The sequence below is a fragment of the Ostrinia furnacalis genome, unplaced genomic scaffold (assembly GCF_004193835.3).
Source record: "Ostrinia furnacalis isolate ACB-3 unplaced genomic scaffold, ASM419383v2 OfSCF1006, whole genome shotgun sequence".
Classification (NCBI taxonomy): domain Eukaryota; kingdom Metazoa; phylum Arthropoda; class Insecta; order Lepidoptera; family Crambidae; genus Ostrinia; species Ostrinia furnacalis.
This window is the reverse complement of record NW_021131245.1, coordinates 18,537-46,458: the sequence shown is the minus strand read 5'-3', so window position 1 is coordinate 46,458 and position 27,922 is coordinate 18,537. Positions and strand designations below refer to the sequence as shown.

At 37.5% G+C, this 27,922-nt stretch overlaps 2 protein-coding genes across 2 annotated transcripts in view; both read right to left on the bottom strand.

The window, feature by feature from the left end:
* Positions 1-9,864, bottom strand: part of LOC114350901 (nuclear speckle splicing regulatory protein 1) — a 54,602-nt gene extending 44,738 nt beyond the window's left edge. Inside the window, exon 1 of the mRNA XM_028301863.1 lies at positions 9,779-9,864. The gene's annotated coding sequence lies outside the window, so the exon portion shown is untranslated. The remainder of the gene's footprint in view (positions 1-9,778) is intronic.
* A 10,125-nt stretch (positions 9,865-19,989) lies between these two features.
* LOC114350915 (PH-interacting protein-like) lies at positions 19,990-27,567 on the bottom strand. The gene is made up of 8 exons (XM_028301882.1): positions 27,446-27,567; positions 26,502-26,742; positions 25,152-25,256; positions 24,562-24,687; positions 22,966-23,099; positions 21,959-21,988; positions 21,760-21,829; positions 19,990-20,170 (listed from the first exon to the last, which is right to left on the bottom strand). Exons 1-8 carry the CDS (start codon positions 27,523-27,525, stop codon positions 20,030-20,032), a joined length of 927 nt encoding a protein of 308 aa, XP_028157683.1. The 5' UTR covers positions 27,526-27,567; the 3' UTR covers positions 19,990-20,029.
* Positions 27,568-27,922: the final 355 nt, after the last annotated feature.

Here is a 27,922-nt window from a genome sequence, read left to right as displayed (position 1 = left end):
GATATTCGGCACTTTCACCGTTTAGAAGAGATAGAAACATTTGATCGATTTTAAACCTTATATCAGACATTTAAGGTTAAAAGCAGTAGATGTCAATCATAATATAAAAACTTGCCGAATATTGCATATATTATGACGTCATTTTGTTCTCAGTCAATCTGGTTGATTCAAGCCTCCAATTTCGTAGCCAAACTAGGTAATATAATTATGTATAGGCTATAAAGTAATTTTCTATCTCCATGGTGTTCCACTTGGGATTTGAACCCAAGACTACTTCTACCTACTTACTAACATAACAATTTAACTTTCCCCCGGGAAAAACTTGACCTTCATTGGTTGGGTTTTTATGGCGGTCAAGCTGTAGATCCTGGCTACACAGGAGTTGCAGCGGTGGTGGGAATGAAAGGTGGGAATAGTCCCGTACTTACTTACATCACTACGTAACTTCCAAGGCAAATGCAAATAAGACTGCACTACTACCGAAAGCCATACAACTTATACAAGAATCAATTTAAAAGAATTAATGGGATATTTCCCATTGTAACTCATTAACTGCTAGAGCAGTTACTGTCGACACGTCATTGTTCTGCGACCTTAGAAGTTTTGCAATACAGAGACAACTGGCCTGCACCACAGATAATATCTTAAGCAGTAGGCCTATGTATTACCATCGGCAACAGAGTTAACTATCCATTGCCTGTCATGTCGTCTCGTTCTATCGCAAATAATCGCCATTTGATGAGAGCGAGAGCAAAAATGGAAATGGATAGTTAACAGTGTGGCCGTGTATCATCATAGTTCGTGACACCCAAAGTAGCCAAAAAGGTTGCAACACGTCTTTGTTACAATATTGGATGGAATAAGGTTGTATTGTCAACTTTTTGGCCACTTTGGGTGTCACGAACTATTTGACGCTGACTGTACCTACCTGAAGTCGTCAGAATAACTTATACCTATGAATAGCTATACCTACCCTACGATCTAGATCGTATTTTCTAGATAATAGAGTAAAACTTTCAATGAACGGCTATTCTGTACATGCCTATTTTATGAATGTATGCATTTATTATTTAGTCGATTAGCCAAATTGACATGCAGACATTTAATGGTCAATGATAATGACAAAATTGTGCTAAGTCAATGTCATGTTCCAATTACATTAAATTATGTACGGTTGTTAACGAAAGGGCAATTTTATTGATTGTTTTCTTCATCAGTTTTAAAGTCACATAACTTTTACATTATAAAACACCTCAAATAGATGTGTTGACACCACCAATCAATTGACGTACTTTTTAAAGCTGTCAAAACGAGACTCTCCCATAGATTTTGTATGGCAATACAAGGAAGTGACGTTACCTACTATTTTGTCAACTCAATGAAACTACTTTTTTCGATTACAATGCAACCAAAATTCTTAACTTACAGGTAATTTAAAATTAATTAAGTTTTTAAGACCAGAATGAAGTGTCTTGATAAAAAAGGTGTGATTTCGATATTATTGGTAAAATAGTCTATTTGTTAAAATAATAAAAAAAAACAGGTAATCGTGCGTGACGTACATAAATTTTAAATTTTTTTTGGACTAATCCAATTAAAAGTCCGTAAACATATAACTGTGTTGACATATTATTTACTTCCAATTATGATTTAATACACAGAATGATACCAACAAAAACTAACAGGCCTGCAATGAAATAGAAATTTTATAATTATTTATGACAGTTATAAAATTTCTATTAAATTAGCTTCCTAATGTAATGTAATAGTGGTAAAAAACTCGAGTGAAACTCCGATGTAATCAACATAAAACACACACGTTATGAATTAGTGCAATTCCTGCTGTGGATTTTTATATTTCAGTATTACATAATTATTTTAATTATGATTGGAGGATTGTAGGCCCGTACAAGTAACGCCTGTATTCACAAACGATGCTTGCTTAAATGAAGCAGGAAATCGAACGCACAGCGTTGAATCTATTCAACGCTGCGCGTAGCAATAGATCTCTAGCTCTGTGATTGGTTCGTGTGTCACCCTATGTGTCCACGCGCACTGTGAGACCTCATATTAATGTTTGTGAATAGGGGCGAAAAAGTCTACACTTAAAATTATTATGAACTTAAGCCTAATCAATTGATCTATTAAATTAACGTTATAAGTCGTATCTCAAACATAATTTATAAACAACATGAAAAAATTAAATGTAATTGGTCGAATAAAATCAACAACTGAAATCTATACTTGTTTCAGTTTTTTCAGTGTGAGTGGTTCCAACAGAGTAAAATAGGAACATTCACCCTGTCCGTGTATGTTGAAAAGGCGACTAAGGGACAAATATGGCTTCCCCATTCCCTAACCGACTGACCAGTGTGGGGAGTGAGGTCAAATCTTCCATTTGACACTTTGAAAGTTAAAGAGGGTCGTGCTCCTGTAGTGAAGACTAAATGGCCAGATTAAATTAAACGTCATTAGAGAATACAAGCCTTTTTGATGACCATTATTTAGCTAAGCATTTCTAGCTAAAAAAGAACAATCCATGCCTAATTTTGCAACTGACAAGCTAATGAAGATTGCTCTCATTGTCCGAGCGTTTGTTAACAATGAAGCGCAAACAATACTGCAAGTATACAATATGCGAGAATCCCATCCCAACTAATCCCAACTATCCCATCCCATCCCAACTAATATTATAAATGCGAAAGTAACTCTGTCTGTCTGTCTGTCTGTTACGCTTTCCCGCTTAAACCTCGCAACCGATTTCGATGAAATTTGGCAGGGACATAGTTTGAGTCCCGGGAATGGACATAGGATAGTTTTTATCCCGGTTTTTGAAACAGGGACGCGCGCGATAAAGTTTTTCTGTGACAGACAAAATTCCACGCGGGCGAAGCCGCGGGCAGAAAGCTAGTACGAAATAAAAGCTTGCTTACACGTAGTTACATCAAGGTAAACATTGTGGCTTCTTACTGCTAAGTAATAGAGGCGAATTTGGAATAAAAATTTAAAGTTTTTTATGTGCTGTCGTCTGTATACCAGGGAACGGGGCCAAGCGGTCAGTCAGTTCTCATACGATCCTAATACAAAGATCTTAATTACTTATATTACTTTAAATTTCCTTGGCTTATTCGGACGACTTTTACTCGCCGTTTTCACCCGAGGCGGCAATTAAAACAGCGCAATTATTTTAACAGTCCACGATACTGTTTCATTGATTAGTTCTGGTGCTCGGTATTTTTGGGAGCGGTTGAAAGTAACAGTTTTAGATTTTTTTTTGTTAAAAATAGCTCGTAACATTCAGTAATCACCTGATTATAATGAGGCGTATAAAAGTGAATTAACATCTTTTTAATTTAATGGTAAATACTCTTACTCCGTGGCTCAGCGACCCACCAAAGTGTGACTTGGCCAGTGATCTTGACTCTGCCATTGTTTTAAATATGTCATATCGAAAACACATTTTTATTCGTAATTCCGTATTGATATTGATTATTTGATATTAGTCACCGTAAAATTTTGAATTCCGTCAGATCAGATTTTAATGTTTTAGTTTCCAATCTCACACGTCATATTATAAACTGACGAAGTTCACAATTTCACGTTGAGAAAGAACAGTTAAAAAATACACTTTCGCAATATTCGCAATCTAAAAACAAAACTAGACCACTGAGCATTCACTTTATGGGAAACAAAGTACATGACATTTGCGGACACATACTGTATTTGACAAATGACATTCAATCTCGCTGATGATGATGACGACTCTACATTAACACGGTTGTTTGACAAATTCAGGTTTGCCGAAGAAAATTGTGAAATATTAATATCAATAATGTCACAAAGCTGTTTTAAGGTTAAGAGCGTTTAGATGTTGCGTGAGCTTTGCAGTACGGTCAGCGTCAAATACTTCACACCCAAATCAAAGTAGCCAAAAAGTCGCAAAACGTCTGTTGGAATAAGTTTGTGTTATCAACTTTTTTGGCACTTTGGGTGTCATGAACTATTTGATGCTGACTGTACCATGAAAGTAAATTGCTGAATGCATGTAAAGAAATAGCAGAACACAGTATGATGACCTAGCTTGCACTTGCGTTTCATCTCATAGTGTCCGTACTCATGACCATGGACATTTAATTTTGTTAGTTTGATTCGCCAAAGATGTAAAAGCTTGAAATGAACAAACACCTAAAACTGGCTTTTAAGGGCAAAACCATTTTTTTCATAGGATAGTTATAGTTGGATTGATTTACCCTTAAATAAATTGGGTCATTCAATTCACTTAAAAACACAGATGTTCTCCTAAAATCATTAACTAGAAGTCGTTATTGTTGAATAAAATCTCTATACATATATTATCTAGCACACACTATCTACCAAAAAGTCATTAGGACGGTTCAGCTAATCGCATATACTCCAGAAACAAAAACGAATCGGTGTCAACCGGCAGAAGAGTTAACGTAAAATGTGCGCGCGCGTCGCGACCTCGGACCGTTAGTGCCTACCGTTACCCACAGTTATGCAACGATTGTAACCTTGCATTAATTGATGGGTTGACAACCCCTGCCTTCATTGGAGCACTTCAACTGTTTTGTGACGCTCTAATTAAAAATATTAATGCACCTAGCTATGTACTTTTTCTTTTTATTTTATTTATGGCCAGGTCTGGGATATGAGGGTTACAGTATGACCTCCCCAAAAAATAAAAAAAACGAGAAAAGGAATTTAGAGAACACGCACCTAGATACTTAATTACTTCTTCTTCTTCTTGTCGTGTCGACAACAAACCTACACAGCGTCAGGCCAAAACTCCGCCACTGGCTTAATTGCTAAAAGAATACGGGTAAAGAAAGCTCTTAATTTTTGTAAGGTTTCTAAAGTGTTAAATATTATAGCCTAATTATGGACTAAACCTCTATGCTTTCAATTTTTAACTAGTTTAGTAGTAGTAGAAAATTCATATACACAAAATTGGTTCATTCATTCTTAGAGTCTGACACAGATACCTATTTGAATAAATACATTTAAATTAGTTCGGTAGAGTTGCTGTTTATTATTCAAATACGACACCTAATCAAATCAAATCTAAATACCTCTAGATTTCAGCCTTCATTAAAAATCAATAGTAATTAATTTTCTGAAAATAGGCTCTTAAAAAGCGATCTTACATGTCTAAGCATGAATTAAACATTTCGGGACAATAAATGGGACAGTGTTGAAAAGAAGTAGTGCAAGAAACTCAGTCAATCTATCATCATCATCATTTCAGCCATAGGACGTCCACTGCTGAACATTGGCCTGCCTCAATTATTTCCACGAAGGCCGGTTGGTAGCGGCCCGCATCCAGCGCCTTCCTGCTACCTTTATGAGGTCGTCGGTCACCTTGTGGGTGGACGTCCTACGCTCTAGTCAATCTATACTCGAGTGTATTCATACTCAAAGCTCTTGCGATTTCCCAAAAGCTCTCAGCGCTAATCGAAATGGAATATCATACATAACATTGCGATTAGATGAGAAATAGAAGATAATGTTACCGTCACGTTCTTAACGTGTTACACTGTAGTGTTACGAACCGAACACGACCCTACGCGAGGAAACCGCAAACGTACGCGTTTCCAACCGCAAATATTTCGTAACTTTCCTTTTACTAATTCCATAGAAAATGTGTGGAAATTTCCCAGAGTTTATTGCCAAAATAAATGATTTATGTGATTAATTAATTAGACTCAGTCATGACATCTTATAAATATGACAGTGCCGATTAAAAATTTTAAGCAAGGCCTAATACTATCATATCTATACTAATATTATAAAAAGGTAAAGTTTGTGTGTTTGTATATTTGTTAAATTGTAAGGGGTCATCTTGGGATCTACTAAACCGATTTTAAACATTCTTTCACTAATAGAAAGCCACTTTATTGCTGAGTTTCATAGATTCTATAAAAAACCGAAAAATTCCACGCGGGTGATGCCGCGGGCGGAAAACTAGTACCTACATAATGTAGAATTGTAGAATATGTACATATTGATACCTAATATGACTGCCTGGCTCAATCATTATTAGGTCAATGTCAGAATTTTAACGATAAATAAACAAGAATCTGTTTGATAACGATTAATGAAAACCATCTGCTTTTCGAAATTAGCTTTAATTTACCAATTCACTTACCTATTTATTAAACTTATTCATGTTAATTCACTACAATAACACTCGTAAAAGTGCATATAAACCTCATACTTACATAAATTTGAAAAGTGAAAACACCAATTGCAAGTTCTTTTGCTCATTCCAGCATCTTTATAATTAAAATTGTTTCAAACGTGTTATTAGCTGATGAAAATTTTAATACCAAGACGCGTGCACATCTTTTTTTCGATTAAAGTTAAATGAAAGTCGGAAACTGCTTGGAAAATGGCTGATAATTACTGTTGTCGCGTTTTTAGCGTTCCGTACCCAACGTGTGAAAACGGGACCCTAACTAATTCTTTTTGTTAGGCATGTTTCTCATGAATTGTGATAGCTAGATAGTTCAAAATTAGGTCAAAATTTCAAACATGTATTTCTGTTGCCGCTATAACAACAAATATACGAAAAATAAAAATAAAATAAATATTTTTGTGGGGTATAAAAAACTTATTTTCATGCCGTTTCTTGCTCGAAAACCTTAATTTCAGGAACAAACTATTTACGTTTTTACATATCTACAAGTTTTTACGGAAACCTCGGTGCGCAAGTCTGACTCGCACTTGGCCGGTTTTTATTTGTAATTATTATATTATTGATACTGTGGATTGTTAGGATTTTCTTAACACGTTGAGTGCGAAACCAGGTCTATAGACCTTGTGTACGTCTCGCTTACCGTGCGGCTAAGAAAATTATAGTCTTCCTTGTCGTGCGAAAGGCATAACTTCAATTGGGTCCGGTGTAGGAAAGTGATGAATATATATCTATGATGTATTTTTAAAATAGAATCCAATGATGTACCTACCTTAATACCAGGTTTTTAAACCTGGTACCGCACGGTTTAATAAAATGTCTTCACAATGCGAAACCAGGTCGAAGCACCTTGTACCTTGCGCACCTGGTACCGCACCCCACGCTAGCTTTGTGCAGCCAGTGTTGCCTCGCATTCGTAAGAAACGCACATGTCGACATGGCGTCAAGAGAAACAAACAAAATCAAAACTGTAAATTGATTATAATTTAATTTGCTACACGATTTATTGCTAATTTAAATAATGTTTTTCGTGACAAACATTTAAAGTTGTAACTAAATGTTATTAAATAATATATTTTCTTTAAATATAGCTTATTTAAGTATTTATGCACGTATGTCCTATTTGTAAAATATTTAGACTAAATTATTAAAACATCTTTGTTTGTAACTTTTTAAAATTTTTAATAAAACTTAATTTAAACTATCGATATTTGTATTTCACATCCCTAGAATACCCACCAGACTTCCCTACTTCAGTGCGGCACAGGGTGCATAAGCCTTGTATTTTGAATATAGCTATAATTTTTATACTAAACAAGTTATTCACGAACGCCTTCAGGTGTATGTCAATAAATGCATTATTATTAATATTCAAAGAAAAAAAACACAATATCTATTAACATGAAGCCAAAAATAAAATTAATATATCTTAAATATTACAAGGTCTTTAAGCCTTGTGCCGCCACAATGTAAGTTTTAATACCAGGTTTACTGACCTTGTACCGAAGGAATGGAAAGTATTATAAAGTTACTGCCGCAGCAAAGGTGTTAATTGATAGGTTGTGAGTAAGTATTACCGCTTGGAAATAATATTGTCGGGCTTTTTGGCAGAAGTTACGATGTTGTTATAACAGTGACTTGTAGGTACGCCATTTTAGCTGCTATCACAACTGCTACTATCGATTACAAGTTTGAAAACTAACGAAATAAACGTTGATTACGTTTTTATTTGAACTTTATCGCAAGTCTATGAGGGACACAATTTGTTAATCAGCTACGTAAATAAAATTAAGACTCTTTTGACGAAAGCATCGTTTGTTATCTAGTACTAGCTGACCCGGCGAACTTCGTACCGCTTATGTTCATCAGAAATAATGTACAAACATGGTGAAAGAATTTTTCAAATTGTTCGAATAGTTCGAAGCCTATTTAATACAAACAATCAAATCTTACCTCTTTATAATACTAGTGTAGATAGGTGATTATTTGATTCGCATAGCATAAAAAGCCTTATTAAGTCTTAGTTTATTAGCTAAGATGGCTTATCCAACCACTCATCAACCCATTACTCAAAGTAAACGATTACTTAAGAAGTTCAAACAAGTTAGTTATATTATCATAATCAAATGTCAAGCTCGCGACAATGCCGACAGTCGATAAGTTACCTAACATCCGTAGGAAGTCGTTATGGCTCCTCGCCGGTCAGGCACCTTTCTTTAAACTAGTGTTGTCCGACTATCGATGGTTTAAACATCGATATTTTGTTTCTTAAATGGCTGCATTGCGAACATTTTAAGCCAAGTCAGGGTACCTACATCAACCATGTTAAGATGTATAAATTAATAGTTTACGTAGTAACGGGACTATTCCCACCTCTCGCTGCAACTCCTGTGTAGCCAGGATCTACAGCTTGACCGCCAATAAAAACCCAACCAGTAAAGGTTTAGTTTGTCCCGGAGGAAAGTTAAAGTGTCATTGGACCCGCAATGACACTGTAATTAGTTTACGTAGTAGACAGAAAAGTTACAGGTTACGACTGTTGATTTTGTATTTCCCACAGTAAACATTATGTAAATCAAGATAGTTAGTTGCAGTTAATACGATTGATAGAGATAGACAAAACAGAACATTATGCGAACAACTTTAATTCATTATTATTACATTACAAAAACTTTATTAATTACTTACTACATTCAAACGAAAAGCAAATACTAACGACAAAAACTAAAGTAATGAATAAGTAATTAAGATTTATTGTCAATGAAACCGTAAATAAATAAGTAGACAATTAATGCTCATTATTTCAATCGACTGCTCCATTGGAAATATTAATATAATATTTAATGTCATTTATTTTAAGACACAGTCATAAATTACAATTAATAATTATAATATTTATTTAGCTATCGATTTATGGCCTATGAATTATCGATATTGAATAGCAATAACAACACTACACACCCATTAGCTGGTTTGTGGGGCATGGTTGTCTAGTAATTTATATAATTACGCTCCTTTCGCCTAAAGTTCTTCTAATAACCCACTTTGATATGTAATGCGGCATTCATATAAGTAATCTAAATAATTCGGCTACGCTTTTAAGCATTAATTAGTAATTGAGCTGTCAATTACTGTATTGAAAGAAGGCAGTAAGTAGTTGGAATTTATCGAATGCAAAAAAAGTTTACTGCTGTTCTAGCTCGTGTAACTACAATTTAAATATAATAAGTAGGTGTAATGAGCAATGCAAAACACTGTAAGTCGACTTACAGTGTTTTTGCTTAACAGGGCCCTATTTATTTCTTTAGGACAATTAATTATAAGTAGCTGAATCAATCATATTATTATCATAATCCATGTCAGGATTCTTACGAGTATAACAACGATTTTCTTAAAACACTGTTTCGTATATTTACCTACTTTTACTAAAATCTACATCAGATCGAAAGTGACAAAGTATTTATTTATATTAGCAGAAATAGTGCCATGATTTTATTGGAAAAATCGACTTAAATTACATGTACTTAAACGTCTATAGCAAAAAATATGTGATCGGTTGTTTACCTTTAAAACGGCAAGTGGCTTGTTGAAGTTCAGTCAACCTGAAAAGACAACAAAAGCACATCAGTATTTTTGAATTCAATTAATTTAAACTTAGGCTGGGTTGCACCATCTTACTTTAACTTTAACAAACGTCAAAAATCTGTCAAACTCCATACAAACAACACCGGTTAACGTTATAGTTACGGATAAAGAAAGATGGTGCAANTGGTGCATCTCAGCCTAAGTGTGTACTCACAACAACCGTTAGAAACTAACAACCTTTATATTCTAATGCAAGTAATTCAAATCTTATCAGTGCAGGCTGCAGGTATCGTTATCGGGGTCAGTGACCCGAGATAAGTCCGAATCCAGTACTGTGGGACACTATTAGCATATTATACCACCGCTATACGATATTGATAAGGCAATCCCAATCTGTATGCGACCTCGTTCTGTTAAGGAGGTTTATGAAATGCATTGGACGTGATTGTTAAATATTATGCGTTTTTTTAAATATAAAAACGCTAAGCATTTCCTTGTGGCTTCAGGCAATTGCCAGTCTTACTTACTTCCACAGTGGTAGAGAAATGACACACTCTCTGCTATGAGTCTTCCAGTTACTTGGTCCACTTTTAGCTCCTTTTAGCACTTTTTTTCACGGGCCAAATCGCTGGAAGACTCCTAATTGCTAGGATCTCCTAGCTAGGTTGTAGGATCGTGCCCATGGGATATACATAGTATGCGTAAAATCACGTTGTCTATTTGTTTGTAATGTACTCGTATCTTAGTTTCATTTGATAAGTTTTTACTTCTAAAGTAGGTTATAATGATGATAAATTTTGGTATAGACATACGAGGGAATTACATTGTTAGCCTAAATTAATAGATAGAAATTCTGTCAAAGAGTTCTGTTTATTTCATTTCCCTTTTTCAGGAAATTAAATATCCTATCGAATTCTCAATCTTTTTTTTAATTCGGTTTTTAGTACCAAAACCAGATTATGTATTAAAGTAACTTAGTACTCGTAAGTGGCGAATGAAACCACTAATATCTGGCCGGTAACGTAAATATAAAAATTAAATACAATTTAAAACATTTTAATCCTTACTTTCCTCTCATTACACTTTCTTCTGAATTAATGGATTTGACATCCAAGGAGATACGTTCTAAAGATAATAAACAAATAATTAGCCCCGTTCGTTCACAAACAAATTGCTGTGTCGCAATTTGGTCGTTTTCGTTGTGGTAATAAAGAATAGAGTCGTTAGTAGGAACGCCATTTTCGCGACCCACGCCTCTATTATAGAGCAGAGTTAAGAAATACAGATTAGGGTTCACATTTTTTGGCTTAACTCTACCATTTGTAAAATAAAGATCCATTAGGTATACTATACAGGGTGGGAACGATAAGTTATCTCACTAGATTATTTCTAAACTATACAAGATAAACGGGTTACAGATCCTAAACTTGGTTCATGAAAAGTATTGTATAAAACATACAAAGATTAAAAAATCCTGTTACCCAAACTGTTATACTAATTTAACTAAATATATTAATCATGAAAAATATTAATCATGAAAAATATTAATCATGGCGGAGTTTTGGGCTGACACTGTGTAGGTTTGTTGTCGACACAAAAAGAAGAATCATGAAAAAGATAAAGCCTACAAAAAAAGCCTGGCAGAACTGCCTCTCTGATAACTTAACTAAAGGAGCTTTTGGTAATCAGTAGCATACTAAGTCACATTTCTTACGAGTAAATTAAGAAGTCAAAAATACGTTTGGCAGCCCTGAATCCGTCAGCAAATTGTAAGGTCAGCAGAACTATGGTCTCGTAATCAAACGGTTTTCAATTCGCCACCGGCCTAAATTACGTTGTGATTATTATAGAGCAGGCGCCTTACTTAAAGCCCGCGCAATATAAACAAGCAATATTTGTAACAAACAAGCATTTTATTAATTTGAATTTAAAAAAACCTACTGTAAGGTTTCATCAAAATCTGTTTAGTAGTTTTTATGAGAGTGTCAAACATCCAGATGGATGTTACCAGCATCCAGATCCAATCTTCACAAAACGTTCACATTTAGAATGTTTTACGATGACGCTGGTTTAGCATGGTGATTTGTGTAAACGTATTTTTTTACAAAGTAAAGTATGAAGATACTCTGGTCAGTTCTATCTCTATTTTCGTCAAATTTATTTTCGTGCTTTATTTAGTGAGTTGCCATCTTCTATTGGCACAGGCTATAGATATTGTTTCACAGTGCGTGTCTTTCTGTTGCCGAGGTGTTTTGTCATGCCCACTATTATTTCATTAAACAATATTGAACGTCGTGGCTGTCATTTTCCGATTGAATGACCGTCAATTAATAATAGCCGCAGTATTATTTATTATTAACAAGATATACATTTTCAAGAATAGAACAGAAATGATATGATATTCTAACCAACTTTTGTCTGTGTGGNAAATGACACACTTTCGACTAGGAGGTTTTGAGTTGAAGTCCAGGCACGCGCATGTTTAAGATTTTACTTTACTTTTTCTACTTACGAGCATATTAAGTTGTTAGGTGGCTTTTGCCTTAATTTAGGAGGAAGTGGTAAATAAGTAAACAATGTTGTTTATGTGGAGACCATCATTTCTCTTTTTCAGGAAATGGAAATTCCTAACAAAACCTCAAATGATTTTTTAAGATGTTTTTTAATTTTAAAAAAATCCGATTCTGCATTATATTAACTAAATGGCGAGCGAGCCGCTGGACATAAAATTAAGAATTAAATACACCGCTAACTAGCTGGACTTAAAATATAAAAATTATCTACATTTTAAAACGTTTTAATCCTTACTTTCCTCTCATTACACTTTCTTCAGATTTAATGGATTTGACATCCAAGGAGATACGTTCTAAAGATAATAAACAAATAATTAGCCCCGTTCATTCACAAACAAATTGCTGTGTCGCAATATGGTCGTTTTCGTTGTGGTAATAAAGAATAGAGTCGTTAGTACGAACGCCATTTTCGCGACCCACGCCTCTATTATAGAGCAGAGTTAAGAAATACAGATTAGGGTTCACATTTTTTGGCTTAACTCTACCATTTGTAAAATAAAGATCCATCAGGTATACTATACAGGGTGGGAACGATAAGTTATCTCACTAGATTATTTCTAAACTATACAAGATATGGAAAAACGAGTTACTGATTGATGATCATTAAATAGTTCAGAATAAAGTAGTCTATTTCGTAAAATGTATGTATGTTAAAATGTATGTGGAAAGTACATAGATTAAAAATTTTACCCAAACTATATAAATGTTTCAAGAAAATACAATCAATTTTAATAATGAAAAAGATACAAGCCTACAAAAAAACCTGACAGAACTGCCTCTCTTATAGCTTAACTAAAGGAGCTTTTGGTCATCAGTAGCATAATTATATGTTTAAATATTTCTAAAAAGTAAATTAAGAAGTCAAAAATACGTTTGGCAGCCCTGAATCCGTCAGCAAATTGTAAGGTCAGTAGAACTATGGTCTCGTAATCAAACGGTTTTCAATTCGCCACCGGCCTAAATTACGTTGTGATTAGGTATTATAGAGCAGGCACAGATTGTCGTACTTAAAGCCCGCGTCAATATAAACAAGCAACATTTTCATTTTCAAAAAAATAGCATTTTTCTTAACCAAACGGACACCAGGTGAGTAACTCTCTATAGAGCTGTATACATTTTGTTGGTAGCCGGCGACTGGTTGCGCCGCCATGGTGTCCCGGTGAAATATAGCCCTAATAGTAATATCGTTAAAATGGTTTACAGCCTAGGTTATAGGTATATTGTATTCGAAAGTTTAGCAAAATCACATCAGTACTTTGAGCGTGAAAGAGTAACAAATATGATTTTATCCATCTATCCTCGCAAACTAGTAAATAGTTCTAGTGATTTGAGTAAACCTAATTGATTTGCAAACCGAAGTGCCATCTTCTATTGGCGCAGGCTATAGATATTGTTTCACAGTGCGTGTATTTCTGTTGCCGAGGTGTTTTGTCATGCCCACTATTATTTCATTAAACAATATTGAACGTCGTGGCTGTCATTTTCCGATTGAATGACCGTCAATTAATAATAGCCGCAGTATTATTTATTATAAACAAGATATACATTTTCTAGAATAGAACAGAAATGATATGATATTCTAACCAACTTTTGTCCGTGTGATTTTGAATGGGTCTATTACGGTTTGTCACAGAACGTATTTACATCCAAGGGTCAACCAATTTAATATAGTTTCTATATCTCGTAAATAATCACAATTAATTATACTATGGAAGATAATTGAATTTGAAATAACAATAGCCAAATATGTCGGTGTCGGATCAGGAGGGCTACTCCGAAACCATGTTTACGTAGTTTCGGCTCTATCTGTTACAGTCGCTAAAATCTGGCATCACGCTTTGCGTGAGAGGTATGGTAACATTCGAAACTTCGGATAACATTTTTCGGAGTAACCCCGCTGATCCGAGGAACACTGGTTCGAACTTTATAGCGCTGGACATTGTTATGAATCCACTCGTAACTCAAGCATATTTAGCCTACCACGAGAGGTTAACGGGACTATTACCACCTCCCATTCCCACCTCTGCAACTCCTGTGTAGCCAGGATTTCGGCTGTTAACGGGACTTAGTAAATATGCATTACTAATACCAATTCTTTAAAAAAACTTGTGTAATTAGAGATCGCAATCTCACTGAAAGACTCAAATATTATTACGGCCGACCACTTCTTCTTTATTACACGTGCCGTTAAATTCCCACTGCAAATAGAATAAATACCAAATTATGATAGATGATCATTAATGTACGTTTCTTCAAAATAATAATACGCCTTCACACTTGTCCATTCGTCTTACAGCCACTCCTATAAGTATTATTAAGAAGTGAAGAGTGATATCTAGCCCCGAGGCGGCAGTATAACAATATAATTTCTTTTGCTCTTCAGTATGCGAGTAACTGTGGTATATAAAAATAAATAAACCAGTTTTGGATGAAGGTGTTTAATAAGTGTTATAGAATATAATAAAGAAGGGTATTAGTTGCACAACTTTTGATAACCAAGCCGTATGTGCTCAGTAATAAAGCTCACCTTATTGTTTTATTTCGCGCTATAATAACATTAGGTCACAGATAATATAATACTAGTTAGGTGTTAGACAACATTAAATATTTGCTGCACGCAAGATTCGTTTTGCTCTGAATTGGAACAAGGTTCGAATCTAACATGTAAAAGTATAGTTCCAAAGAAGTGCGCAACTATTCGCTGAAGCAAAGTACGAACTATATCGCCTTTATTACAATTGTTCAAGACCTCACAGTGTTTAGCTTGTTGTGCTGCCGTCTGTACAATCCGATACGAACACGATCTTTTTTCCTTTTTTATGATTTGCAAATGATATTTCGTGTACAATATTGCAAAGTCCGTATTGCAGGTGTTTAACAAAGCACGTATTATTTCTTTCAAGTCGTTTAGGTTAAGTTAAAAAGTACCGCATTTTGCATAATGGCGCTACGCCTTGGAAATGATAGTTCAAATTTTCACTCATAGATGTCGTTATCCCGACTTGAGTCGCGGTATCATGTTTATCAGACTACGGAAGTCTTCTTAATTGTTGTCAACATTAGGCTTGGAATAAAGTCACGGACGGCTAGCGAATGTTCGCCGCGATTGCAGTGGACGTGTGCCTTTACAAGCACATTCCACCGTGCTATTGGTCGTTAAGCTATAATTTTGGGTGATTATAAACAAAATCACATGTTACACACATCGATAAGAAATAACGCGAATTAAAGTAAGGTTTATGGTGTTGTGCTCAATTATATGCATTATGGTAGATTGCATCATGAGCTTTAGGTGTTAGGCAAGTAGTTTTTGTTGACAGAAGGCGAAGGTTAAACACTAGTAAGAAGTAGGGTAGTAGGTAATTCCCAAATATCCACAGCTCTATTGTTTTCAAAAAATGCAAGTTCATACTTTGACTCCCAACGGGTCCAAAAGTAGGGCTGTATAGTGTATAGTAGAGTAGGTAAGATGATTAAATAATAATGTTAATATGAGCAAAAGCTTGGCAGTGTTTTTTGATATTCGTTAGTAAAAATTAATAAGGCTGGAACTTCCTATACATATGTATATGCTAAACGTATGGAATAATATTTATGGAATTAATTGTAGGGTACCTTTAGTAAATGTTAATAAATAACTAAGGCCATTTAGCAAGACCATTATTATCTTGTATTTTGGTTAAGGGTTTTATTGGCTTCCTCTTTCACTTCAAAGTAAGAGCCAGATTAATATGTATTTATGGGTTAATTAATTTGGACTTTTTCAACGTTTACTAAAGTTCAGTACCTACTCTACATTATCAACTAGACACACCTTACCAGAGACTGGGAACTTTTAGTGTACCAATCTCAGTAAAGACTTGTAGTAATATTAATAACACCGACTCTACCGATCGCGGCCAACTTTTACTCGATTTTAAAGCCTTGACAACGTATAATTTGCTTGCAAACGCTTTAGGAAATATTACAGTTCAAAAATGCCTGTTAAGTTTAAAAGCTTGATATTAAATGGCCGGACTTTATAAGGCTCTAGATGTGGGTGAATGACCAGAACTTTTGTATGTTTTGGGAAGTTAAGTACCCTGGCGAAGATGTAGGATGTTTATCTGTGACAAAGGTAAATATACAGATGAGAAAAAAGTGAGTGAGTTATGATTACAAGGTTACGAAGGTACGGACGACAGCTCATCAAGCTAAAATAGCAACTTAAAGCGTAGTAATAAAGACTGTTATACAATGAATATGTATAGTCTGATGCACTGTGTCGCCTGTACTTTAATTTAAGCTAATTAACTAGCGACGATTGGAATAATTCTTTTATTTATTTGCTTTGAATGTTTGTTTAATGGCTATTAAGGAGATATTGAATGCCTTAGAGAAAGATTTCACAAAAACAATGCCAGCACATTTATCAATTATCATCATTTTAAATCTTACAAAAAATCTTGATTCCATATTTCACATTCCTTTTCCATTACACTACGTAACATTGTAACTGAACATTTTATCGTTATATCATCAAGATTGCGATTCAGCATCGATAGAGTCAAATTCTCAAGCGACAACTCCGACGAGTGCTATCTTTTTGTAACTTTCTTCGCAAATCATTCATTTATTTCTCCTTATATAACACTTTTTGCATATTACAAGGTGTGATTGAGTCACTTGTATTTCAGTTATAAATTTCACTTTGGTCCATTTTTACACAACTGTAGTATTAAACCTTGAATTTTGATTTTCTCACGAGCATGAAAACAATTTATTTTGGAAGCTGAGTTTAAGCCTTTATTTCACAATTTCTTTGCACATTCTACAGTTATCTGTTAAGTATATTAATAATTAATGATAATAGTATAGTAAAGTATTATGTTTGAAAAGATTAGTGAAATCTTGCTTAATCTCTCATCTTTTAATACCTAAGTTAAATACATAACTATCATCTATTGGTGGCGTTTGCTTTTTTACATGGATTATTGAAAATCTGTTCAAAAATAAGATTATTTATATTTTAAAATATCAATACCTACTCATCGTGGACTGTACATTGTACAAAATGGCCAAAAAGTTGACAAACTCAACCTTATTCCAACTGTAACAAAGACGTGTTGCGAACTTTTTGGCTACTTTGGGTGTCACGAACTATTCGATGCTGACTGTACTATAAAGTGTTGCTAATTAAATATTGTCAGTCTAAAAAAAATACGAACTTTTTTTACTAAAACGTGACTGAAATGTTTTTGCTATTTCCAGCATCTGGGATTACATAACCGCGGTTTAAAAGCGAATTTTAATCAAGCTTATCTAATCCAAGGTCTGATTGTAGACTTCCTGTAGAGAACCAGCCCTGAACGAGTCCAGACCGGTTAAGGTCTAGGTAGGAGATTAAATGCTAGGGGCTGTACGAATGATGAGGAGAAGAAAAAAACATCATAAAATTATTTTATTTCATAGAACAGCACACAGAACAAGACTACTTAATTGGTATGTAGATGTTACCTATTATTAGCTGTTAGATTTTTTTTAGTAATACCTCAAGACTGTGGTCAAATTGCTATGCCTTCTTCTGGATCTAGTGGATAGAGCGTTGAACTGTCTCGATTTGGAGATCCAAGGTTCTATTTCTAGAGCAACACAAATTATCAATATAGGTTCTCTGTTTATTTAGAGTATTTTAGAGAATTAGAGGCTGAAATGCAGATTTCCTAAAAATAAGTAAATATGATTGCCCGGGTTGTGGCCTTGCAGCTGCTACAACTAAAGGAGTCTATGTATCGTGTAGTTAAGTCATCAGCAGCTTGTTGATTTTTATCATTAACAAATACATATATTTTCTTTCAACTCTTAATAGAGTTGATTATAATCTATCAATTTAAGAATAATTTATTTTAATCATCTCAATTAAACGATCCATCTAGTTTTTGTACTGTCTTAAGTTGAAGACAACCCTAAAAAGCTAGATGTACTTAAAAACATCTCACTGATTTTTCGCAATTTACTCGCGTGCGTGTGCGCGTAATGGACAATAATGGACATACATATTTACATTCCTGTACCCGTCTCATATGAGATTTAATTAATGTGCGAGCAAAAATAGCGTCTCTACAAAGTAAACAAATATCAAGGAAATTCTCGAAGAATCTCAGGCTGGGTTGCACCATCTTACTTTAACTTTATCAAATATCACATTGTTACGGTTAAAATTAGATGGTGTACCTCAGCCTTAGAAAACTATTGCTAGCAATGATGGGTTTATATTAAAAAAACAGTGGATTAGAATTCTTTGTAACCCTAGTTTTAAATAAAAATATAGACCTAATCGTAGATTTTTAGGGAGTGCGATAGCAGCTTGCCTAATTTAATAAATTGTTGCACTAGAGATTAAGCTAGAGAATACACGTAGGTGTGTATTCTCTAGCTTACCTCTGTGATTTTATCATTATCAGCCAATAACAGTCCACTGCTGAACATGAGCCTCATCCCTCATTACTCGCCATTTTACCCTGTCTTCGGCTTGAATCCAGCTTTTGACCAGTAAGATAGAGAAACACGGGTCTCACCAATATATTTGCATGCCTAATGTGGCAGGCAGTATGGTGAAATATTTTACTACTTCTTTAAACAACTGTATAACCCATATTGTGCAAATAAAAAAATTGATTTGATTTGAACGCGACATTTTTATATGAATTACATGTACTCACGGCTTGTCATTTCGGCTGCTATGCTGCAGCCTATGTGTCTCTATTTTTGTTGGTATGGAACTCGAAAGTTTAAAATTACCAATAACTTTTCGTAAGTCTTTACTCCACCTACCTACCTAGCTGATATCCGTTCAAGAACTCGTTTACCCTAGCGGTTATCGACAGCCTTTGATTTTATAACCCTGCGGGTAAACGCAGTTACTTTATAATCTCAAAGCATCGCGTAACATCCGTGATGTAACACCATAAGTCCTCCATACAAAAACTGTAAATTGCGGCGTGCGCCCGCGCCGCTGTCATCGACCGAGCCCGTTACTCCAGCGCAAGGTGTTGATAATAAAATTACATAGATCAGCCTACTACAGAAGCCCCTAGTGCAATTCAAGTAAGTAGTTCCTGCCTATCATTAAAATTACATAGATCAGTCAATAACAGAAGGTTCTTAGTCAATTCAAATAAGTAGGTAGTTCCTGAAATGAAAAGCCTAAATGAAATTAGTTAGTCCTGTTGCCTTGACCACATTTAATCGCGATCACGTATATAATTTTATTTCTTAGAGTGTTTTAGAAAACTGAATGGAAAAAGGCGGTGACTGCTTATTAAATTGCAAATAATAAGTAAACAACATGTTCTGTCGTTTTAAGTCTTTACTCGGCATTCATTAAAAGTTGTTAACATTAAAATATCATAGATAAGTTGGTAAACAGCGGTACTTAGCGTCTTGTGCAACAGTAATAGATATATTATTGACTGTTTATGTTAATGAATAAATAGTAGTGCTGAACGAACGTCAGTCATAAACCAACATCTATTATTTGCTGTTCCCGCGATAAATATTATGTATCTCATTATATGACGTGACAAATTACTACACAAGTCTCTACACACGACTCTAAGGACATGTAAAACCACTATNGCAGTAGCGAGCGCAGCACGCCGCCTGGTGCTGTGTGACGTCACTCACCGGGCGCCACCCCGGGCGAGACGGGCTGCTTGAAGGGCTCGGCGTCGGGCGAGCGCAGTAGCGAGCGCAGTACTGAGCCGCACCAAGCCGTCCACGAGCGCCGGCCGGCACCACTCCTTGCTGTGCGCGCCGTCTGACAACACAACACGACGTTTAATTTATTTATTTATTTATTAGGTACACCAACAAAGTCACATACATAATACAGTTCATACATTTTAACATGGTTTAACACATGATACGTATATGACCTCAATTACAGGTATACACAGCATTTCTTTTTGCAATGTTAGGGTAATTATAATTATACACTAGTAAAAACAAAAATCAAATACCACCAAAATAATATTTTAAAACAATATGCCTCCACTACACTACTCGCGAACTCCGCAAGACACCCAATGGTTATCGGATGTCGCGATCGAGTCAAAGGACTCCAAGCTTTCCGAAGTCTAAAAAAATTTTTCGCATTGAGACATCGTCCTTAAAAAGACAATGCCGGAAATTAGCGTCTTTTTTTTTTCGCGCGGCAATCGACCAAACTTTGTTTTTTGATTACAAAATAGTGTAATAAACCAAACTTACTATGACATGTATGTAAACAAAATAGTGACATTGTATGTGAAAACAAACAATACCATCCATTAAAGGCTCCAGACATCAATATGGAGCAGAATCAGCGCAATAAAAAAATAGCGCAATATTTTGTTGCAATTTCTTACAAAACTTGCGCACAAAAAGCAAATCTAGTATGAAAATCATCAAACTTCTAATGCTCGTAACTCAGTTCAGACTGAGTTTAGAGGTATACATGTCATAGTAAGTTTGGTTTATTACACTATTTTTAATAAAAAAACAAGGTTTGGTCGATGGCCGCGCGAAAAAAAAGACGCCACCTTCCATACTAAATCTGGCATTGCCATTTAAACACTGTTATAATAAGCGATAGTGCACATTGCAATGACAGCTAGCACTTGACTTCAATATGTAGACTTTAAGAGACTGGATTGAATTCCTTGAGAGATTGCACGAGTGGGTGGAGCCTGTTTCTACAACACTATAGTCCTAAATATATCTAATTTCTGTGACGGGAATTTTAATTTCTGTGACGGGTCTGGGTGTGACTATGTATAATATTTATGTATTTAAAAAAAAAAAAGTATATAAGTAGTATATCCGTTAAGCTAGCACCCATAACACAAGCATTAAGTTGCTTACTTTGGGGCTAGCTGGCGCTGTGTGAAATTGTCCAAAGATTTATTTATTTATATATTTATTTATTTATTTATATCTTCTGTGTGGTTATAAGGTGAGTTGTTGGTTGTGCTCGCACACTGACTGTAGCCACACGTCGCACAGTCGCGACAGCAATATAATTTTACGTGCGAGCGATAAGGATGGGTAGCTTGGAGTCATTGGACGAAATTGTATGTGCTCGGCAACCGGACTATAGTCATGAATACGTCTTCTGTGTGGTTATAGCCATTTTTAACGAAGATATTATGCGTCTTTATTTTATAATTACCGAATTGTTTAATAATGACATTTCCACCAAACCCAATGTGTACATTTCTTTTGAAACTATTAAGATCGTCGTTCTGTCTCCTTCCTAGTTGCTGTGCCCTAACTGGGTCCACATTGTATAACTGCCTATATTGTAAGACCTAAAATGTGAATGCTAATGTGGTTATGCAAAATAAACTATTGAGTATTGAGTATTACCTTGTTGGCGACGGCGTGTGCGAGCGGCTCGTCGTCGGAGGAGTGGTAGGCGGCCGCCAGCTCGCGGTACTTGTGTGCAGTGGTGTGACGTGTGTGTTACCGTGTGCAGTGGTGTGACGTGTGTGTTACCTTGTTGGCGACGGCGTGTGCGAGCGGCTCGTCGTCGGAGGAGTGGTAGGCGGCCGCCAGCTCGCGGTACTTGCTCAGCACGTCCACCTCGCGCCAGTGGCTGCAATGGAAACAGGAACTTATAGTTAGGGCTTAAGGTTCAAATCAGATTGACTTAACATGTCCACCTCGCGCCAGTGGTTGCAACCCAAACGGGAACTTATAACAAACGTTTATGGTTCAAATCAGGTTGATTGAATCAGCATGTCAACCTCGCGCCAGTGGCTGCCACAAGACAACGTCTTCAACCTTATGCTCAACACTTAATAGTTCAATTTCAAACCATATACATAAGTGTTCCTCCATAGGCTGCGGTCATAAGTTGTGTGGACTGCTGAACATGTCTCCCCCAATGTTTTCCATAATGACTGGTAGCAACCTGCATCCAGCGCCTTCCTGCTACCTGTTGCAGTCGTCGGTCCACCTTGTGAGTGGACCTCCTACGCTGCACTTTCTGGTGACCTCCACTCCAGAACCTTGCTGCCCCTTCAGCCCATTGCCACTTCAGCTAGCTAATCAGTCGGGTAATGTATTAACGATTTTCTTATAGTAGTGACCGCGCTCGACATTTGTTGCGGCGCTTCTCCTCAGCACTTGTTGATATGTTATTTCGTTGGCTTTTGTAACGTATGCGAGTATCTCAGTATATTTTATTATTGTAAGATGTTGAGGGTAATGCGTTATCGCGCAATCAGAAATATACGTTGTTGACTATCATTGTCTTTAATTGCTCCAGAATATTACACCTTTCATTAAAATCAAGTGGCAGTGGGCGGGGCACATAGCTCGTAGACGATCGCCGTTGGGGCAGAAAAGTTCTTGAGTGGCGACCACGGGCCGATAGACGTAGCGTGAGCAGACCTCCAACTAGGTGGACCGACGATTTGGTGAAGGTCGCGGGAAAAACCTGGATGCGTAATGGAAATCCTTGGGGGGAAGCCTTTGCTTCCCCCCATTTCCATTACTGCTAGACAAAGGTCTAGCAGCTTATTGGACGTCATTTGGCTGAAACTAACGAACGATTACACCTATGCCTACCTGATGATGTGCAGCAGTAGGTCGGTGACCAGACGCGCCTGGCGTACTATGGGCGAGTGCGGCTCGTTGAAGCGCTCTGCGTTGGTGGCCAAGTATCGCACGTCGAACTGAGCGGCCGCCGCGCGACGGTAGAACTGTGAAGGATGACGCGCTTTCAGTATGTAGTGTCAAGTATTGGTAAAGTCTGTTCGCCGAGAGTTGATAAATATTATGAAATGTCTTGCAATAGCGACTGTCGCTTAATTATCGCATTCTGTATGGCGGGCGTCGTTTGTCACAACGCGCACTGAGTACCATGGTACGAGCCACGCAGCTGTCGTCAAGCGCCCCGGCGGGCGGCGGCGGCCACAGCGTGACCACTTTTAGTAGATTTCTACTTTTTTGGTAGATTTGAGGCAAAGAGAACGATGTTTAGTAGTGCGAAATCGTTTAGTAGATTTGGTAGGTAATTGGTATTTTTAGAACATTCTTATAAATGGTAGTCCAAAATTAAATTGTAACCGAGCCGAGAATCCAGGCCAAAAAAAAAAGGCCAGGCCAAATAATCTACCAACTTTTTCATTATATCGACAAAAATAATTAGCGGGCCGCAATTTATAATGAGTTTAGAACCTCTGATATTTAATTTTTTTTATCAACTCTCGGCGAACAGACTTTAGGCGATTAGGCCTTCCCACAGTAGCATCTTTCGAAAGTCGTTTCGTGCTCGCTCAACATCGCCGTGACGTCAATGCTGATCGGCTGCCGAAAAAAAAACGCAACAGTCCAAAAAAAAACGTTGCACGGGCGCTGGAAAGACGACCCTTGAAAGACGCTACTGTGGGGGGTCCTTAAGAACCAGAATGCACCAGATCCAAACAGATGTACTGTGTCTGGGGCTATTGTAGTTTGTATCTTAAGAATAGTGAGTAAATGAATCAGGTCAGCATGGCTCTCATGTGCTCAGTCGAGTCATAGCGTAATGTGTGTGTACTTTGACAATACCAGTGGGACCGTAGCCTTGTGTGTAGTGTGATGACCTCAGCCATGCTGTGGCGTGACATGTATGGGCTCTGATGGCTCTAGTCAGAACGTAGCATTACGTCAGTCGCGCCGTAACGTATCGCGTGTTTTGACAGCACAAGTTGGGCCGCAGCGTGAAGTGTGTGTGCTCTGACGACCCAGCTAAAATGTATAGTACAGCGTTGTTAGCGACGTCAACCGAGAAAATACGCTAATTTATTAATTAGAATTGATTAGCAACGTTAACGGTCAGAAAATGTTGTAAAATAATCAATTAGAGTCGATTAGAGATAAACATTCCATCTCTTTCTCACATTATTTGTCATCTCGCTTTCACATGACAAGTTTAAGTTCAATTGTAAGTTTTAGTTCAGAGAACAAGTGCTCCAAGCAACAAGTGATCTGAAGAAGCAAGAACTGAGAAAAGGAAGCGAATAAATAAACGCAAGAACTCTCAGCAAGTGAAATAGTGGTTTTATTCCTATAGCACCTACTACGCCATAGTAAGGGCAAGCTCTCGAACACACATAAACACAGTCCACTGCAGTTCACCACAAGTGTAATGACATGACCTCATCAGGCCGCAGTACGTACCAGGTTATCAAACCTCGCTCGAACAGTAGCCAGATCAATAGGGTAGGGCACGACGCGCGCGTAGGCCGGGTATCGCTGCAGGTCCACTGGTGCTACGAATGCTTCTGCTACCGACAGAGACATCACCTGCCGACACAAAAAGCTTTCGGTCATAAAATCGAAAATCAAAATCAAAAATATTTTATTCAATTTAGACCACAAGTGGCACATAAACACGGTCTAACAATCTCTGATGTCACAAACCTGTCACGTCGTATATCATTGTAACAATTGGGTATATTTGCCACCACTCACAAAAGACACTAAAAAGGCACTTCATTCTGGTCTTAATCTGTAAATTAAGATTTTTGGTTGCATTGAAAAAAGTAGTTTAAATGAATTGACAAAATAGTGACGTCATTGGCTAGTATTGCCATTAAAATCTATGGGAGTCTCGTTTTGTCAGTTTTAAAAAGTAAGACGTCAATGAGGCGGCGGAGCGGTCGCCTCGCGGGGGCCACTCGTGGGGTTCAGGTCGGTACAACACAGCTTCTGGCTCGTGCGGGACACGCCACGGAGCCACCTGGCTCGGACGCAGTCTGAGTGCGTACCTGCGACACGTGTTGCGCGATGGCGCGGCAGGCGGCGGAGCGGTCGCCTCGCGGGGGCCACTCGTGGGGTTCAGGTCGGTACAACACAGCTTCAGTCAAGTTTTTCTATATCTTGTATAGTTTTCGCGGCATCTCCTCTAGAAGGTCTGTAATATTGGAAATTTTAATTTTGTCTTACATGTTCCCGTCAGGAGAAAATCGACTAAATCAACATTGAGCAAACATTATAGACATGCGGGAGCATGTTAAGCCTAGTTCCAGGGAGGGGACTGCATCGTGCGTATATTTAGACGAACCAATTAGAGCTACTTTTGACTCCTCATCACTCAAAAAGTACTGTGCATTAACACTTCAAATTTGGCTCATGTGTTGAGACTTGCAAGATAATCATCAGCTTCAAATTTCATAAATATACCTTAAACGGTTATTTAGGTATTGACGTTCAAAAATCGACATTTAGGACACTAAAATTTATGTATCACCTGTGAAATGTTAAAATTTATTTGTTTTTTATTTGTTCCTTTGTATTTACCCAACTACCTATCTGGATGCCAAATTTGAACCTTCAAGGTCACCTGGAAGTCGTTAGAATTTGGTCTTATAGGTCAGCCATGTAGATTTTTAGACGTCAATACCTAAAGAACCATTTGAGGTATATTTATGAAATTTGAAGCTGATGATTATCTTGCAAGTCTCAACACATGAGCCAAATTTGAAGTGTTAATGCACATTACTATTTGAGTGATGAGGAGTCAAAAGTGGCTCCAATTAGTTCGTCTAAATATACGCACGGTGCAGTCCCCTCCCTGGAACTAGGCTTAACATGCTCCCGCATGTCTAGAATATTAGCTCAATGTTGATTTTGACGATTTTCTCCTGATGGAAACATGTAAGACAAAAATAAAATTTCCAATATTACAGACCTTCTAGAGCAGATGCCGCGAAAACTATACAAGATATAGAAAAACTTGACCATCTCACCTGTAGCAAATTGAATAAACTTTTTTTGGTTCATAGTAGTCATGTCACTAGGGCGCATAGTTTCCGAGGATTAAGCGAAAAACCGAAAAGTGGTACCTTTAAACCCCCCTCTTCCCGCCGGCTCAAGGGCTAAGGGCGGGGACTTTTGCTATGTTCACCTCCTAGCTAGTCTAAATAAAGTCCCGAAGTCAAAAATTGTGTTCCACGGATTTCCATCTATAATGCTTTATTGACTGGACTATAGGGGGGCAGATTTGTATGCTCTGTCACGTTATAATATGTCAATGTCACCCCTCCCGTGAAGCTTCCATACCTCAGACACGGACTCAGGCGCTATATCTACCTGTACATAAAATTAAAGGAATCTACTGACCTTTCCACATCAATAGGCTCCAGGTCCCACGGGGACAGCCTCTCCACCTCCCCGTTGTCCCAGCGCACCTTCAGCGACAGGAAGTGCGGCGCCGCCGTCGCCGAGAACGCCGCCGCGGGGCCCGCGCCCCCACCGGGGCCCGCGCCAGGGCCCGCACCGGGGCCCGCGCCGGGGCCCGCGCCCGACCGCTCCAGCACCACGCCCGTCCACCACGAGTCGTCGATCATGCATCGGAACCTGGCGACAAAAACATTTTATTTTATAAGGAAAACCAACAGCAATACAAATACAAATAATGAAACCTAAAATTATGTATCTGCTTAGCTATTTATGGGTAAGTGGAAAAAGGAATTGGCCAAATGGAAGTCAAGTTGCAAATAGACCATACGCTATTACAAGAGCAGACAATTAAAGAATATATAAGTAGAAACATAACAGTTAACAATATTTTGTTATGTCTATTGTCTATTGTCTCTTGGAGTGATCTCGCGGAGTGCTACGAAAACTATTTATCTGCTACGAAACTTTGTTGCGTGACGTCATTCGTAGTCGCTTCATGACTTTGAAGCGTATTTTAAGCGAATTTTCTCGTCTACGGAAAAGACTACGAACTAGCAATAAGCTACGACGCGCGTGACGTTCATTGACTACGGCCCACGCGGAGTGCTATGAAAAAACTTTTTCCGCTACGAAATTGTGGTGCGTGACGTCACGCCAATCTTTTCTTACTTATTCGCGCGCATTTTGATCGCGTATTTTTCAGCGTGACGTCATTTTTAGTTGCTTTCGTGCGATTTTTTCGTTTTTCTGCCTACTTTCCTAAGCAATAAGTGTCAGTTTCGTTCTCACCTGTCTCCGGGCGTCAATTTTGAGTGTTTTCTTGTTTTGTCACGCGATTTTTTCCGTTTTTCCGTCTACCCTCTTAAGCAATAAGGCTCACCTGTCGCCGGGCCCCCAGTGGCGCGCCGTGGCGGCCTCGTACTGCTGGCGGAGCACGAGGAAGTCGATGACGTCGGGCATGTCGTGGTAGCGCACGGTGAAGGGACACTACCAACTAGCGACGCGTGACGTCACACACTACGGCCCGAGCGGAGTGCTACGAAGGTTTCTGCTACGAAACTTTGTTGCGTGACGTCATTCGTAGTCTCTAACGCTACGGGAAAGACTACGAACTAGCAATACGCTACGACGCGCGTGACGTTCACTGACTACGACACTCGCGGAGTGCTACGAAAAACTTTTTCTGCTACGAAATTGTGGTGCGTGACGTCAAGTCAAACATTTCTCGCCTATCCGCGCGCATTTTTATCGCGTATTCTTCAGCGTGACGTCATTTTCAGTCTCTAGGAGCTTTTTCACGCGATTATTTCCGTTTTTTCGTCTACTTTCCTAAGAATAAGTGTCACTTTCGTTCTTA